Below are 13,215 nucleotides of genomic sequence, written 5' to 3' on the forward strand. Positions count from 1 at the left end.
CAGCTCACTGGGATCTTGGACTGTGAACTGTGCTCCCAGATACTACTGCAAGACAGGGCAGTATAAACACAGATAATATTGATCCAAATTCTGTGCCTGGTGTAAATGGAGGAAACGCCATTGAAGTTAGGGAAGTTGCACCCATTCTCAGCAGCAGAGAATTTAGCTTGTTGCAGGAGTGGCGGTGAAAAGCACCCACGCATTTGTCCTTCCAAACATTCTTCTTTCTCTGCAGTTTTCATACCTGCAAATGTTCTTTAGCCATGAATATTATCCAGACCTTTATTACGCCCATCTGCCATATTTGCCACTGACCTTCTCCAAGGCTGTGCAAAGAAATATTTCCTGGTATCTGTTCTAATTAAAAGAAGGTAAGTTGCAAGGGCCCCTTGAGCAACCTTTTGGTGATGGATGATCAATTCTTCAGACCAGAATTAATTACCAAGGTCCGTTGCATCCTTCAGTGCAGTTTGCATATGTTTATAAACATCCCCACACTGACCTCCCTGCATCACACATTAATTAGGGTACCTTGAAGCTTCCAAGCACAAGCTGATCCATCTGTTATGATCGAGTCACCTGGGCAAGAGTTGAACTGGGAAATTAGAGGTGAAATGCTTGGGATGCCATTTCCAATCCCATGAGCCTCCCAGCCTGACTGAGCTCCACTGCCGTTATTATGATTACAAGTTGAACCTCATTAATCCAGCACCCTCGGGACCTGACTGGAGCCAGATGAGAGAATTTACCAGACTACAGGAGGTCAATATCATCTGGCAGCATTACCTACACTTCCACTGCTTACTGGGCTCTTAGAAGACATCTATGGGTAATTTACAGCTGAACAGCAGCACAGAGCATGGAGAGCCAGGAGTGGTGGCTGTAAACAAACTTTATGGGACTGCAGGAAACTTGATCATACCCATGATCAGTGGTCATCGGCTAACTAAAATCATGCTGGAGTACAGATGTTGCCAGAAGAGAGAGTTCCAGATTACAGAAATTCAACCTGTATTATTCAGCACTGTCAGTAAGCTCAGCCTTGTACATGGCCTACTAGAAGCAGTCCTTGCAATCTGATCAAAACCTCACAGTATATTATTTCTTGTGATAGCTAGAAGATCGTGTTGGATATAGCCACCTGGTACTGAACAATGCCCTAGATATCAAAATATCTGTGAACGTGTCATTTGGAGAGCTTGCACCTTTTTATAGCAATTGAACTGAGTTAAATTCACCCTTCTACAGAGATGCCTCTCCTCGGCTAAGGTCAAGCAATCATTTAAATCCCATATAAGCATTCCAGTAATGGTAGTGTTTTGGACTTGCTTTGGTCATCTGCACAGGGATGAATTTCATATGGGATTCCTAGACTGCTTTAAATCATTGGTGAGAAGTTACCTTCATCTACTTTTTCAATCACTCACTGTTCCTAGAAGTAATGGGAAGAAAGTCAAGGAGAAAGGGCACATTTACTCAGATAAAGGCTCATTTGTGCAATAAAATGTTCCCTGATATTGATCAGTAATAAAAGCTGCATTCACATTAGAAGGCTCTTTGCTTCTGAAAGTATGATGCCTTCAGTGTGTGGGATGTTGAATGCATCAGTATTCCCAGCAGCTTTCCATATTTTCATTCACTTACAAAATACATGGAGGGTGAGTGGTTACAGTAGTGGGTTAGCAGCTGGAGGAGAATGACGACTGGAGAACATGAACTTGTGAGTTTGCAAAGCTCAGATGCATTTATTCTTGTAAAGGGTCAGTGATTAAAGCACTAAAACAAAGCACTCTGTGACTATTCAAAGTTCTCCACCTTCAATCCAACCTGAATTGTGAGGTGAGTCTGGCAATGTCCCCAATGACCTGATTCTTCAGGTCACAGCGTGCCCTCAGTGTAAATGTGCAAGTCAACAGGCCAGATTCCAATTCTAGTACAGGTAGAACCTCTCTAATGCAGAACGCTCTTGCCCAGTAACGTCTGTAATCCAGCATGATTTTAGTTAGCTGGGCGACCACTCACTATGGGTGTGGCCAAGTTTCCCATGGTCCCATAAAGTTTGTTTTCAGCCACCAGTTCTGACTTTCAGTGTTCTGTGCTGTTATTGAGCTGTAATGAGAATAATATTGATCTGAGAATAATGCATTAAATCATGAGTTGTGGAAAGCTAGTGTATTTAGCTGACAGGAGAGGGATCACTGTGATTCCCTGTCCTGTTCAACGACTCTGTGGTATCTGCCATAAACCTCTGTCAGAAGACAGGATACTGGGCTTCATGGACCTTTGGTGGGACCCAGTATGGCTGTTCTTATTTTCTTATGCATTTGTTGTTCAGGCTTGCTGCATCTCAAAGCTACCTCAGTTATGTCTACAGCTGCCAACTTCAGTATACACACACCCTGAGATCAGCTACCTCTGGGGTGGAGAACAAAAACCAACACACACACATACACAGAGAGAGAGAGGGGACTGCAGGGAGGGAAGGGTAAATTTTGACCAACAGCGTCCCTATAAATGCTGGCTGTAGCAAAAGCTGCTGTGAGGCCTCTAATGAGGAAGACAAGGCCCATCCCCATAATAATAAAGACAGCACAAAATTGTGTGGAGATATATTTGAATCCTTAACATGAGAAACAAAGGGGATGATTTTTGTTTTTTACATTGCTGAAAAGGTCAGACTATTTAGACCACCCATTTCACCCTTAGAGAGAACAGAATACTGCATGAACATATCTGGTACTCTTGTCAGTTTCCAGCACAAATTAATATTGATATTCTGATAGCAAGTAATTCTTTTTTCAGCTAAACTGAGTTTGTTCATCTGAGTCTGGCATTTGTCAGGTCCTACGTTGCTCTTCTTAATGAGAGCGGTTGTGCCAAGATGAATTTGGTATGCATCTAGGTAGAACCGAGCTATTTAATTTTCTGTTATACAGTTAGCCTGTTTTTTTTTCTGCCAGGTATTTATGGATTTATTACCACTTTCATACTCTGGGAAAAAAACAGTCCAGTGTCCGTAGCAGGTCCATGAACCTGAAGAGAGCAAATATTTAGTGCAGAGGCAGCAGTGTATCGGAGCTTTGAAATTAATGCATCTACAGCAGAACCTCTGCAATAAAACCTGTTGTTGTATTATGCATTGTCACAGTGTCAGCTATCAGCTATCCCTTGTGTTATGCTGCCCAGACTGTTTGTTACTTTACCATCACTGACATCTGTGGGGTGTGCTCTTTTATACCACATGTACCTTAATTCAGGCTGCAGGAAAGGCACCTGTCTCTGCTAGTGAGCCACAGCTAGAAAGCCCTCCTGGAATCAGCCAGTTTAGATATCTGCATCGTTTCTTATGAGAATGAGTTCAGAACCTGTCTTTCTCCACACAAAACGGCTACAGGAGAAGGTAGCATTCATCTTGTAACTTTTAGCCCTTTGATAGCAGATGCCTGGTTATGGGCAATAATTTTACACAGGTTCTTGACGCTGTCCCACATACCATCCTCATATGCAAACTGCGGAAATATGATCAAGATGAAATTACTGTAAGCTGGCTACACAGCTGGTTTAAAGACTGTACTTTACTTGCCAATAGTTTGCTGTCAGACTTGGAGGGTGTATCTCACAGGGTCCTTCGGGGTGAGTCCTGGGTCCAGTGCTATTCAATATTTTCATTAGTAACTTGGAAAATGAAGTGGTGAGTGTGCTCACAAAGTTGGCAGAGAACTCTAAGCTGGGAGGGCTTCCAAGCACTGTTGAGGACAGGATTTGAGTTCAAAACAAACTTGACAATTTGGAGAAGTGGTCTGAAATCAACAAGATGAAATTCAGTCAAGTGCAAAGTACTATACTTGGTCAGGAAAAGTCAAATGGGCCACTACTAAATGGGGAATAACTGGCTAGGCAATAGTGTGGGGTGGATGACAAATGTAACATGAGTAAACATGTGATATTGTTGTGAAAAAGACGAATATGGTTCGAGAGTGCATTAACAGGTGTATCATGTCAGGAGGAAAGATGTGATAAATTGGAGAGAGTCCAGAGGAGAGCAACAAAAATGATGATAGGTTTAGAAAACCTGACCTACATGTGAGGAAACCATTTACAAAACTGTGTACTTGTGGGGAAAAACTGACCTGATAAGAGTCTTCCAATACATTAAGAGCTGTTACGAAGATGAACTATTTTTCTCCTTATCCACTGCCTGTGGGACAAGAAGGTATGCAGCAAGGGAGATTTAGATTAGATATAAGGAAAAACAATCTAACTGTCAGGTAAGCTAAGCTCTGGAACAGGTCCCTAAAGGAGGCTGTGGAATTCCTATCATTAAGAACAGATTGGACAAACAACACCTGGCAGATATGCTGTAGGTTTACTTGGTCCTGTCTCAGTGCAGTGGCTGGCCTCAATGACATCTCAAGATCCCTTCCAGCCTGATTGGATGATATTCACGTGTGCATCTCCTTCAGTCTCTCCTGGTGATTTAACAGTACTGGAGTCTGAATTCCCTCGTTGATTCCTGGACAGCACGATCTACAGGAGTAGAAGTCAAGAATCTCATCCTGGTTTTGCCACTGAATTACCATGTGTCCTTGAGCAAATCACTTAAGCTCTTGCTAAGGACAACTTGGTCCTTAGTTTACGGTGGTGGACATTAGTGTCCCCTGTAAGCTGGGTACTTTGGCGGCCTCCCAAGAGACATTTGGGTGCCAATCAGCTGATTAGCAGAGCACCCACAGCTGGCAGCATGTGTTTTCATTGGTGGTGCTCATCTGCTAGTGCCTCAGTGCACATAACAATTTATTCCACATATGGATGGAAAAAATTAAAGGGAACATTCATGTTAGAATCTGGGTGGCTCTAACATGGTGATGGATTTTTGAAATGCAAGCATTCAACCTTTTATTTAGTGGGCTCTGGAGAGCACACCCTATTGCTAAGTGCAGCATTCCTTTTCCTTTGTGATCTCAGTTTGCAGTTGCCCTAGTGATGCACATAGCAACAGTAATGAACTAAAATGACGAAATGAAATGTTTTTAATGTCTAAGCTATTGGATTCCATCAAACAGAAGTCTAGCTGTTTTGCTTATTTCTTTCTGCTTTACTTCTAGGCTATAACAATCAATTGGAGCTTAGCAGTTCTATATATGTATTTTTTATTATAATTTCTGGGTTATAAATAGAGTTGAGAGGTTAATATATTTCACATGCCTTCAGTCATGCACAATTCTTGAAAGAACAGCATGAGGATACTTTACCATGTATGTTATTAGTGAATTGTTTTCAAGACCACAGGGCATAAGCCAGACCTAGTGGAAGATCATTTGATCTGCAAGATACTTTGATTTCAAGCCATCTGGATAGCTAAGTTAAGTGGAGCATTTTGAAGATTCTAATGTTCACTTGTCTTTGAGTTTCTGTGGCTTTATTTTCTAAGATGTAATATTAATAATAACACCTTAGTGTTCCATATTTACAGTGGCTTTCAAAAAGAATAATTCCTCGTAATAATTACACTTCTAGGGTAAGGCACATGACCAATCCAACTATAATTGGTAATTTGACTGGCCAAATATTGTAAAAAATGGTAACATTTTTAAAGCATTTTTTTGAACAGTGACAACTGAAAGAAATCACTAACAAAATCCACATCTGTGTGCTCTTATAGCTCATAGAGCTGGAAGGGACCTTCACAAGTCATTGATTCCAGCCCAGTACACTCACAGCAGGACCTCTCACCATCCCTGATTTTTTTTTTAAATCTAACCTGCCACAGATCCCTAAATGGCCCCCTCAAGGATTGAATTCACAACCCTAGGTTTACAAGGCCAATGCTCTAACCGCTGAGCTATCCCTCCCCTAGAAAAGTTGACTGTTGTCAAATAGACAGTCAATTGACATTCTTTGGCCAGACAGTAGGCTGGTTTGCTAAACTTAACTTTGCACTCCTTGGGGAAATGTGAAGGGATTATAATATCCTATTCAAGTGCCAACAATCTGCTCTGTGCTGTAAAGGCAGGAAACACAAGGATAACCCCTGCCCCAAAGGCAGACACAAAATAGACCAGATGCTTGATGAAGCCCTGAGGATGGAATGCCTGGGATTCTTAAAACAATTATTGTCCTTCAACGTGCTTGCCACTGTGAGGTTGATCCTGGTCTTTGTGATAATCTCCCAACTCTCTTACTATCATAACCTGTAAATAAGGGAATACCCTTGCAAGTACAGATGAGGAATGCTGCCTTGTTTAAGGACAATTAACTAGATGGTTGCTGCTTAGACTGAGCCAGTGCATAGAAGGCCTTTGCTGATACAGCCTTAGATTGGAGAAGGGTATTCGCTTCTTCTGTGCTAGCCATGTCTATTGCATGAGACACCATCATGAGTGCTGGGTGTCCCACAAACAGATCCCATCACTGGGCAAGTTGTTCTAATGATCAGATAACACACAGAGTCACCCAACAGCAATGGGTGACTCAAACTAGATCCAACAATGAGCATGCTGTAGGGAACAGTCCTGAACTGTTAGGGTCATAGTCTCAGAAGGGGTAGCTGTGCTAATCGGTAGCTTCACAAATAACAAGTAGTCCTGTAGCACCATAGAGACTAACAAATGTATTAGGTCATGAGCTTGCCTGGGTAAGACCCACTTCTTGATGAATGGAGCAGAACAATAAAATCCAGAGTTTCCTGCTATATAAACCCTGGATTCTGTTTTTCTACTGCATTCACCTGAAGAAGTGGGTCTTACCCAGGAGAGCACATGGCCTAATAAATTTGTTAGTCTTTACGGCACTACAGAATTGTTTGTGTGTTAGGGTCATGTGCTGTACACCTCGGTTGGTCATAACCTTTTTCTTATTTCTGTGACTGAGCAATTGTAAAGTAAAACTAGATGTCTGTAGGCTACATCCCGTGTTCCATAATTGTTGGTTGCCAAGTCCACTTTGAGTATAGTTTTCAGATCACCTTCACAGACCATTAGCATGTAGGACAGAGCTCTCCTTCTTTTTCTCCCCAAAGACAAATCAATAAATCGGGTGTAGTTCGTGCTTGTCTGTTCAATGGAGACCACCAATTTTGATTAATTATTTCTCCATAGCCAATTTGTCTGCAAATTGTGTAGTCTCTTGTTGGCAAAATCATTTTCCATCCTACTTATTGGCAAACATGTTGTATAATTTAAAGAGCATTACACCTGTCTATCCCCATTTGTCTCTTTCTTTTAACATTCTCCATTTCCAGACAATTTTATAGATTGATTAGGACTCAATAGGCCATTAGTATAATTTTTGAGGTCTAAAAACAATATGCCACAGTAATGTATTAGGCTATAATTAATAAATGTGGCAGATGCAGTTTGGTTACTTCCTGATTTACACTTCAGTGTCCTTCAAGCAAAGTTAAAAGAAAACATGTTTGCTAATAACATTCACAAAATGATAGGGAAAGCCCTACAGGCTTCAAATTAAGTTATCTTAATGGATGGGCTTATGTAGCGTTAATCTTACACAGAGCTTCTACACCATGGCATGAACTTAATTGCTTGGGAGAATAAATTCCGTGTAACTTAGAAACATACTCTTCTTAATGCAGTTGCTTGTGCTCTTTCTGCACTATATCTCAGTGCAGTTTGGATCACTCAGAACTTTAAAAAGCAATTAATCACCTATCTAGAGGGCAAATCAACTCCTTCCACCCCCACCCCGCCGCAATCCATCATAAACTTTGTAAACTTCAATTCCATTCGAAGCATTGTGTTCCCTTCTGTGCACTAGACTTACTGTGTTGTATGTTCCCATCACATTACTCCAATAGCTGCACGATAGAAAATCCTGGGTAGGGATGAAAGTACCTGTAAATTTCTTACAGTAGGCTGGCTTGCTAAGATTAACTTTGCACTTCTTGGGGAAATTTTAAGGGATTATAATATCCTGTTCAAGTGCCAACAATCTGCTGTGTGCTGTAAAGGCAGGAAACACAAGGATGACCCCTGTCCCAAAGACAGACATAAAATACACAAGATGCTCAGTGAAGCCCTGAGGATGGAATGCCTGGGACTCTTAAAACAATTATTGTCCTACATTGTCAGAGCTGCGCACCAGGGTGCATTCTCTACTCTCACCTCTGGTTGTGGGAGTGACCTACACTTGGATATTCACACTGCCTAAAGAGCCAAAGGTCTTGAGCAATTACCCTCACTCCTTTGTTTCAAACAATCAATACATCTAAGGGTTGGTCTTCTGGGTACACCACAAACACAAGTTTCAAACAAAAATATGCAACCAGTCCATTCAAATTCTATATTAGAATTCTCACTTGGTACTTGAATGTTGTAGTGCTTGTTTAATGTGATTTGAGCATCTAAATAGGAGCTCTTTTATCCTTCTGGAACTTGAGTTTCCAAACTGAGCCCATCTGGCCCAAAGCAATGAATGGTAGGCAAAGGCTGCTTAGACTTCTGAGAGAAGGCTTCACTGCTCACAGAACGTGGTCTAGGCTCTTCTGTTTTGCAGAAAAATCTTTCCCATTGAATTGTATCTAGCCAGATGCATGGATCTGGAAGAACTAACCAAGACATCAAGAAGTCCTGTGGCACCTTATAAGATGAAGCGGGTCTCTGCCCATGAAAGCTTACGCACCAAAATATCTGTTAGTCTATAAGGTGCCAGAGGACTTCCTGTTGTCTTTGAAGATACAGACTAACATGGCTACCTCTCTGATACCTGTAACCAAAACATGAGTTTCCAGAGCAAAAGATGATGAACCAAGTGTATCTATGAGGGTTGAGTTTCCAGTCTTGCAAACCCAAGAGTTAGGACAATATTCAGATTAGCACCTCCACTTTAGCCTAAGCCCCTGAGGCATTCCCATCAGTCACCTCTGTAGTTCACCATGATCTGTCATTCCACTGTGCTTTCATTCATAGTACCATATTACGCCCACAGGTCAGTGGGCCTTCTCTACTGAAGTCAATGCAGTTGTACCGACAGGCACCAGAGGCCAGGTGTACACTAAAAGGGAAGGTCAAATTAAGATATGCGACTTGAATTACATTCATTACATAGCTAGAGTGGTCATGCCTTAATTCGAGCTTCCACTCCATCTCCACTGCAGGAGATGAACACTTTCATTTATTTTCCTTAGTCCTAGCAAGGGGCAGGAGTATGGGCACAGTATGGGGTGCCCTGTGAGTTCAGCTTTGCACTTCCCTACCAGGTGTGCTAAAGAGAACTCCAGAAGATGTGCCCAGAAATGAAAATTGACCCAAAATGTTTTCTTCCAAAGAAACTGCCATTCTCTGAAACCTGAGCAACTGAGAGGTTAATACCAAATAAGCAACTTGCCTGATTTTGCTGGAATGCCTGATGTTACAAATGAGCACAGGAAAGCTCTGATTATTACTACTATTATCATCCTTGCTTCTGCAAATAGTGACATGTACCTGTTTTTTACCGTAATAAATTATCTCCCTAGCATTTTGCTCCTAATCACTGCTGTTGTGGTGTTTAGAAGGAAATGTCAGATGAATGTACAATGATGCTTTAAATCTTCTGCTAATGAAATAGGACTTTTTTAAAACCCCAATGCTTCATTATTTTGTTTCTCTGCATGGCAGCATATAAATAACACACTCTTTCCTTCTGGTATGATAAAATTTTTAGCAAAAAATCCAATTATTCGTCACTGTTCTCATAATGTGCTCTGTGGCTGTACAGTACTGTGATTTGAGACCTAACTGCATTTTGGTTAGCAAGGTACTAATGTTGTAATTAACGAGATAAAGCCATTTAAGAATGTTATATAAATGAGACCATTATTCTAGCTGTGAATTTAGCTGTGATGTGGACTTGCTTTTTTAATTTTGTATTAGGCCATTTGCATTGTTTCTCTGTTCCATGAGGGTCTTCAGAAAAACTCAGCAGACAGCTGAGCTAAAGGCCATCTGGCTCTCAGCTCAGGCTGTAGAGGACACTTGTTCTTTCTCTGTGAAGTGGTCTCAGTACCACTACATGGGACAGTTAACCACACATAGGTGTGTGGGTTGCAACAGCAGATCAGGGACTCTTTTCTGGGGGGTGACAGAGGAAAAATTGGAAAAGGCCAAGAGAGATATCTATCAAATTAAATCTTGTTTCTTGATGCATCTTCACAAAGAAATATAGCCTTGTTGAACCAGAAGGATCCCAACATGTGTTAGATACTGTACATCTGAGGGGCTTGTTCTCCTCCCATTGAACTGCAGCCAACTTTGGCGTCATACATGTTTGTCGCTATGCACAAACAGCATTACAGGACATGATTTAAGAGCAGTTTCTCCACCTGAAACTCCATGGGAAATTCAAGGAGGCAACATGGAATGAACCCTACTGAAACTGGACCAGAACACTAGAGTTAACACCTCTCCCTTTGCCAAAAAAATGTGTTAGGGAGATCATTTTCAGAGTTTGTCTAAAAGATTGCACCTATCACAACACAGTGGTGCTGGCCAGATTCCCCTCTATATTTTTTCCTGAGCAGAATAAGTTTTATTCTGAGCACCAAGGCATGTGCCAGATGTGCACCAGCAGGATAAACACACGGTACCCATAGTGAGCACTCTGCTAATCAGCTGGGCAGCACCTGAGTCTCTCCTGGGTGGTCACCCAAGCACTGAGCTTACAGGGAGCCCTGGTGCTGGCTGCTGTGCTGGGCCATTCAGTACAGACTGCCAACGAAACTTCTGTCAACGGAGTGCGTCCACACACAAAAGCGGATCAAAAAACTGATCCGCTCTGTTGACAGAGAGGGGCTGGACTGCCCAATCCTCTCTCAACAAGAGCGGCCGGCCAGAAGCACAGCGGACAGGGCTGCCCAGTGACCCAGAAGCCCTCTCTGTCGACAGATGCCCTTCCCTCCCCAAACCCAGAGCATCCATCCTTTTTTGTCAACGGATTCCGTTGAGAAAGGCGATCTGCCTCATGTCAGAGAGGCAGAAGGGAGACGACAAAAGTGTTGAGTTCTATCAGCAGTACATCAACAAGAACACATGTTTTGTGGGGATGCTCTGAGTTTTGTCAACAGAACACCTGTTTTGTTGGAGGAAAAAAAACATTCTAGTGGAGATGTAGCGTGAGAGAGGAAGACTGCCACCTACATTTCTTCTTACAGCATCTTCATTTTCCATGGATTTATCTAATCCAAAGCCTGTTTAAGCTAAGTTCTGCCTAGCATGATACCTCAAGATATGTTATATAATGCTGCAGCACACAGGACAACATGCCCAGGCCTAAAAGACTCAAAATAAAAGGGTTTGGTATTAAAGAATTGCCAAAAGAGTTTAAATCATGAAATCTAATCCCTTTCCATGAATATTTCTTTCAGATGCTTGGCCTAGTTATGGCTTGGTTATATTGGCAAAAGCTTGAAGACATATTCTCCCAAGTGGACACTGTTGATTTCAAGGGACTCAAAGAGATAGACTTCAAAGCAGTGGACCTCCAGGGTGCTGGCTGGTGCTTGTGTTTTCCCAGAGAAGGAGGCTACATTCCTGTCTCTGCCACAGATGATGAATAAGCTATCAGCCAAAGTAAAGTGCAAAGGAGGACCGTTATCTTACTCAACATAGCAACTGAGACCATAGTGCACCTGGGGGCATGGACTGAGAATATGTGATGGACCTTTGGTAGCAAAATAACTGGATAGCACATCATGCTTCATCCTCAAATTCATGGGAGATCTTCGAGCTGTAAAATAAAACAGAACAAACAAAAACTTAGCCTGGATACCTCAGTAAGGCTCAACACACCCTGAAGGGAAAGAAGTTCCATAGTTTATAGTTTACATGCAATGACTTGGCAACCTCAACTATTTGTAGCTGTCTGTTTCTTTTACAAAATAAATGTAACTCTTGTTTTAATCTTGCTTGTTTCTCATGTATTTCTATATTCCAGAAACTGTGTGGAATTGGTAGAAAATTTTGCAGTTAATTAAGCACATATGCGTTTGGATTGTTTGGGGTGGGGGAGTAGGGATAGCTCAGTTCTGCAAGCATTGGCCTGCTAAACCTAGGGTTATGAATTCAATCCTTCAGGGGGCCATTTAGGGATCTGGGACAAATAGATTTAAAAAAAAATGGGAGATAGTGCTTGATCCTACCAAGAGGGCAGGGGACTGGCCTTGAAGACCTCCCAAGGTCCCTTCCAGTTCTATGAGATAGGTATCTCCACATATTTAAGTTACAAAGAAAAGAAGTCCAAACCACAAAGAGAACATTATTATACCTTACCATCTGTTGCATGCTGCAAGAGCCTGATAGAAGGTAGTTTTATTGGGAGCTGGGTTAATGCCTTCTTATTAAGCTCACCAAGAGTGCGGCCAGCAGCCAGGGCAGGCAGCTGAGGCCTCATTAGGAGTCAGCCTGCAACAGGGGCTAATCAAGCACCTGTTGGCAGTTAAGACCTCCTGGCTCCCTATAAAATGTTTCCCTCCAGGCGGAAGAGGAGAAGGATTTGAGAGGCAGACAAGGAAGAGAGACTGGAGGTTTGAGAGTCAGAAGAGCAAGGTGCTGCAGCTAGGTACTGAGGAAGCTGCTAGAGGGGAAGTGGTGGGATGCAGTGGCCCATGGAAAAGCCGTTGTGTTGGGGCCGGGAAAAGGCCCATCAGCAGCTTCTCACTTATGGTCCCTGGGGTGGAGCCCAGAGTGGTGAGCGAGGCTGTGTTCCCCCAACTCTTCCCCTGGAGAGCCACCTTTCTGGAAGGTCAGGGCATCCAAACATGCTGAAGGGGCTTGCTTCCCTGAGTTGGAACTTGCCGATGATGAGAATGGCTCAGTGAGTGGAGACCCTTGCCTTTGGAATGATCCAAAGGCAGTAAAAGGGCCTCTGTGAGTCTCTGAGGCACACTAGAATCCTCCAGGAAGCTCAGAACCCCTGAGGGACAGACAAAGCCTTGTCACATATGGCTATGCAGTTCTTAATTTCATATCTCTCTCTGTCTCGCTCTATCTCAATGTACTACAAAAGCTGCATAAGGGTCAGATCTTGTCCCCTTTCCTACAGCGGTGGCAAGCTACGGCCCAGTGGGACTGATGTGGTTCTGCTCCTGAAAGACATCAGAGGCAGGAGGTTATTCAGCTTTCTTGGAACTTCATATCAAGCTCTGCATCACTGGAGCATCACAGAAGCCTGCTCATGAGGGACGTTCTTGGCTCCTCTAATAGGTGGAGGTCTTCCTTCTGA

The 13,215-nt window shown here is 42.6% G+C and overlaps 1 protein-coding gene across 1 annotated transcript in view; it reads left to right on the forward strand.

The window, feature by feature from the left end:
* The window catches only part of LOC142004191 (tetraspanin-15-like), a 160,905-nt gene extending 149,056 nt beyond the window's left edge, over positions 1-11,849 (forward strand). Inside the window, exon 8 of the mRNA XM_074981679.1 lies at positions 11,360-11,849. Coding sequence (XP_074837780.1) covers positions 11,360-11,551 — 192 coding nt within the window. The 3' untranslated portion in view covers positions 11,552-11,849. The remainder of the gene's footprint in view (positions 1-11,359) is intronic.
* The last annotated feature ends 1,366 nt before the right edge of the window (positions 11,850-13,215 follow it).

The sequence above is a fragment of the Carettochelys insculpta genome, chromosome 31 (assembly GCF_033958435.1).
Source record: "Carettochelys insculpta isolate YL-2023 chromosome 31, ASM3395843v1, whole genome shotgun sequence".
NCBI lineage: Eukaryota > Metazoa > Chordata > Testudines > Carettochelyidae > Carettochelys > Carettochelys insculpta.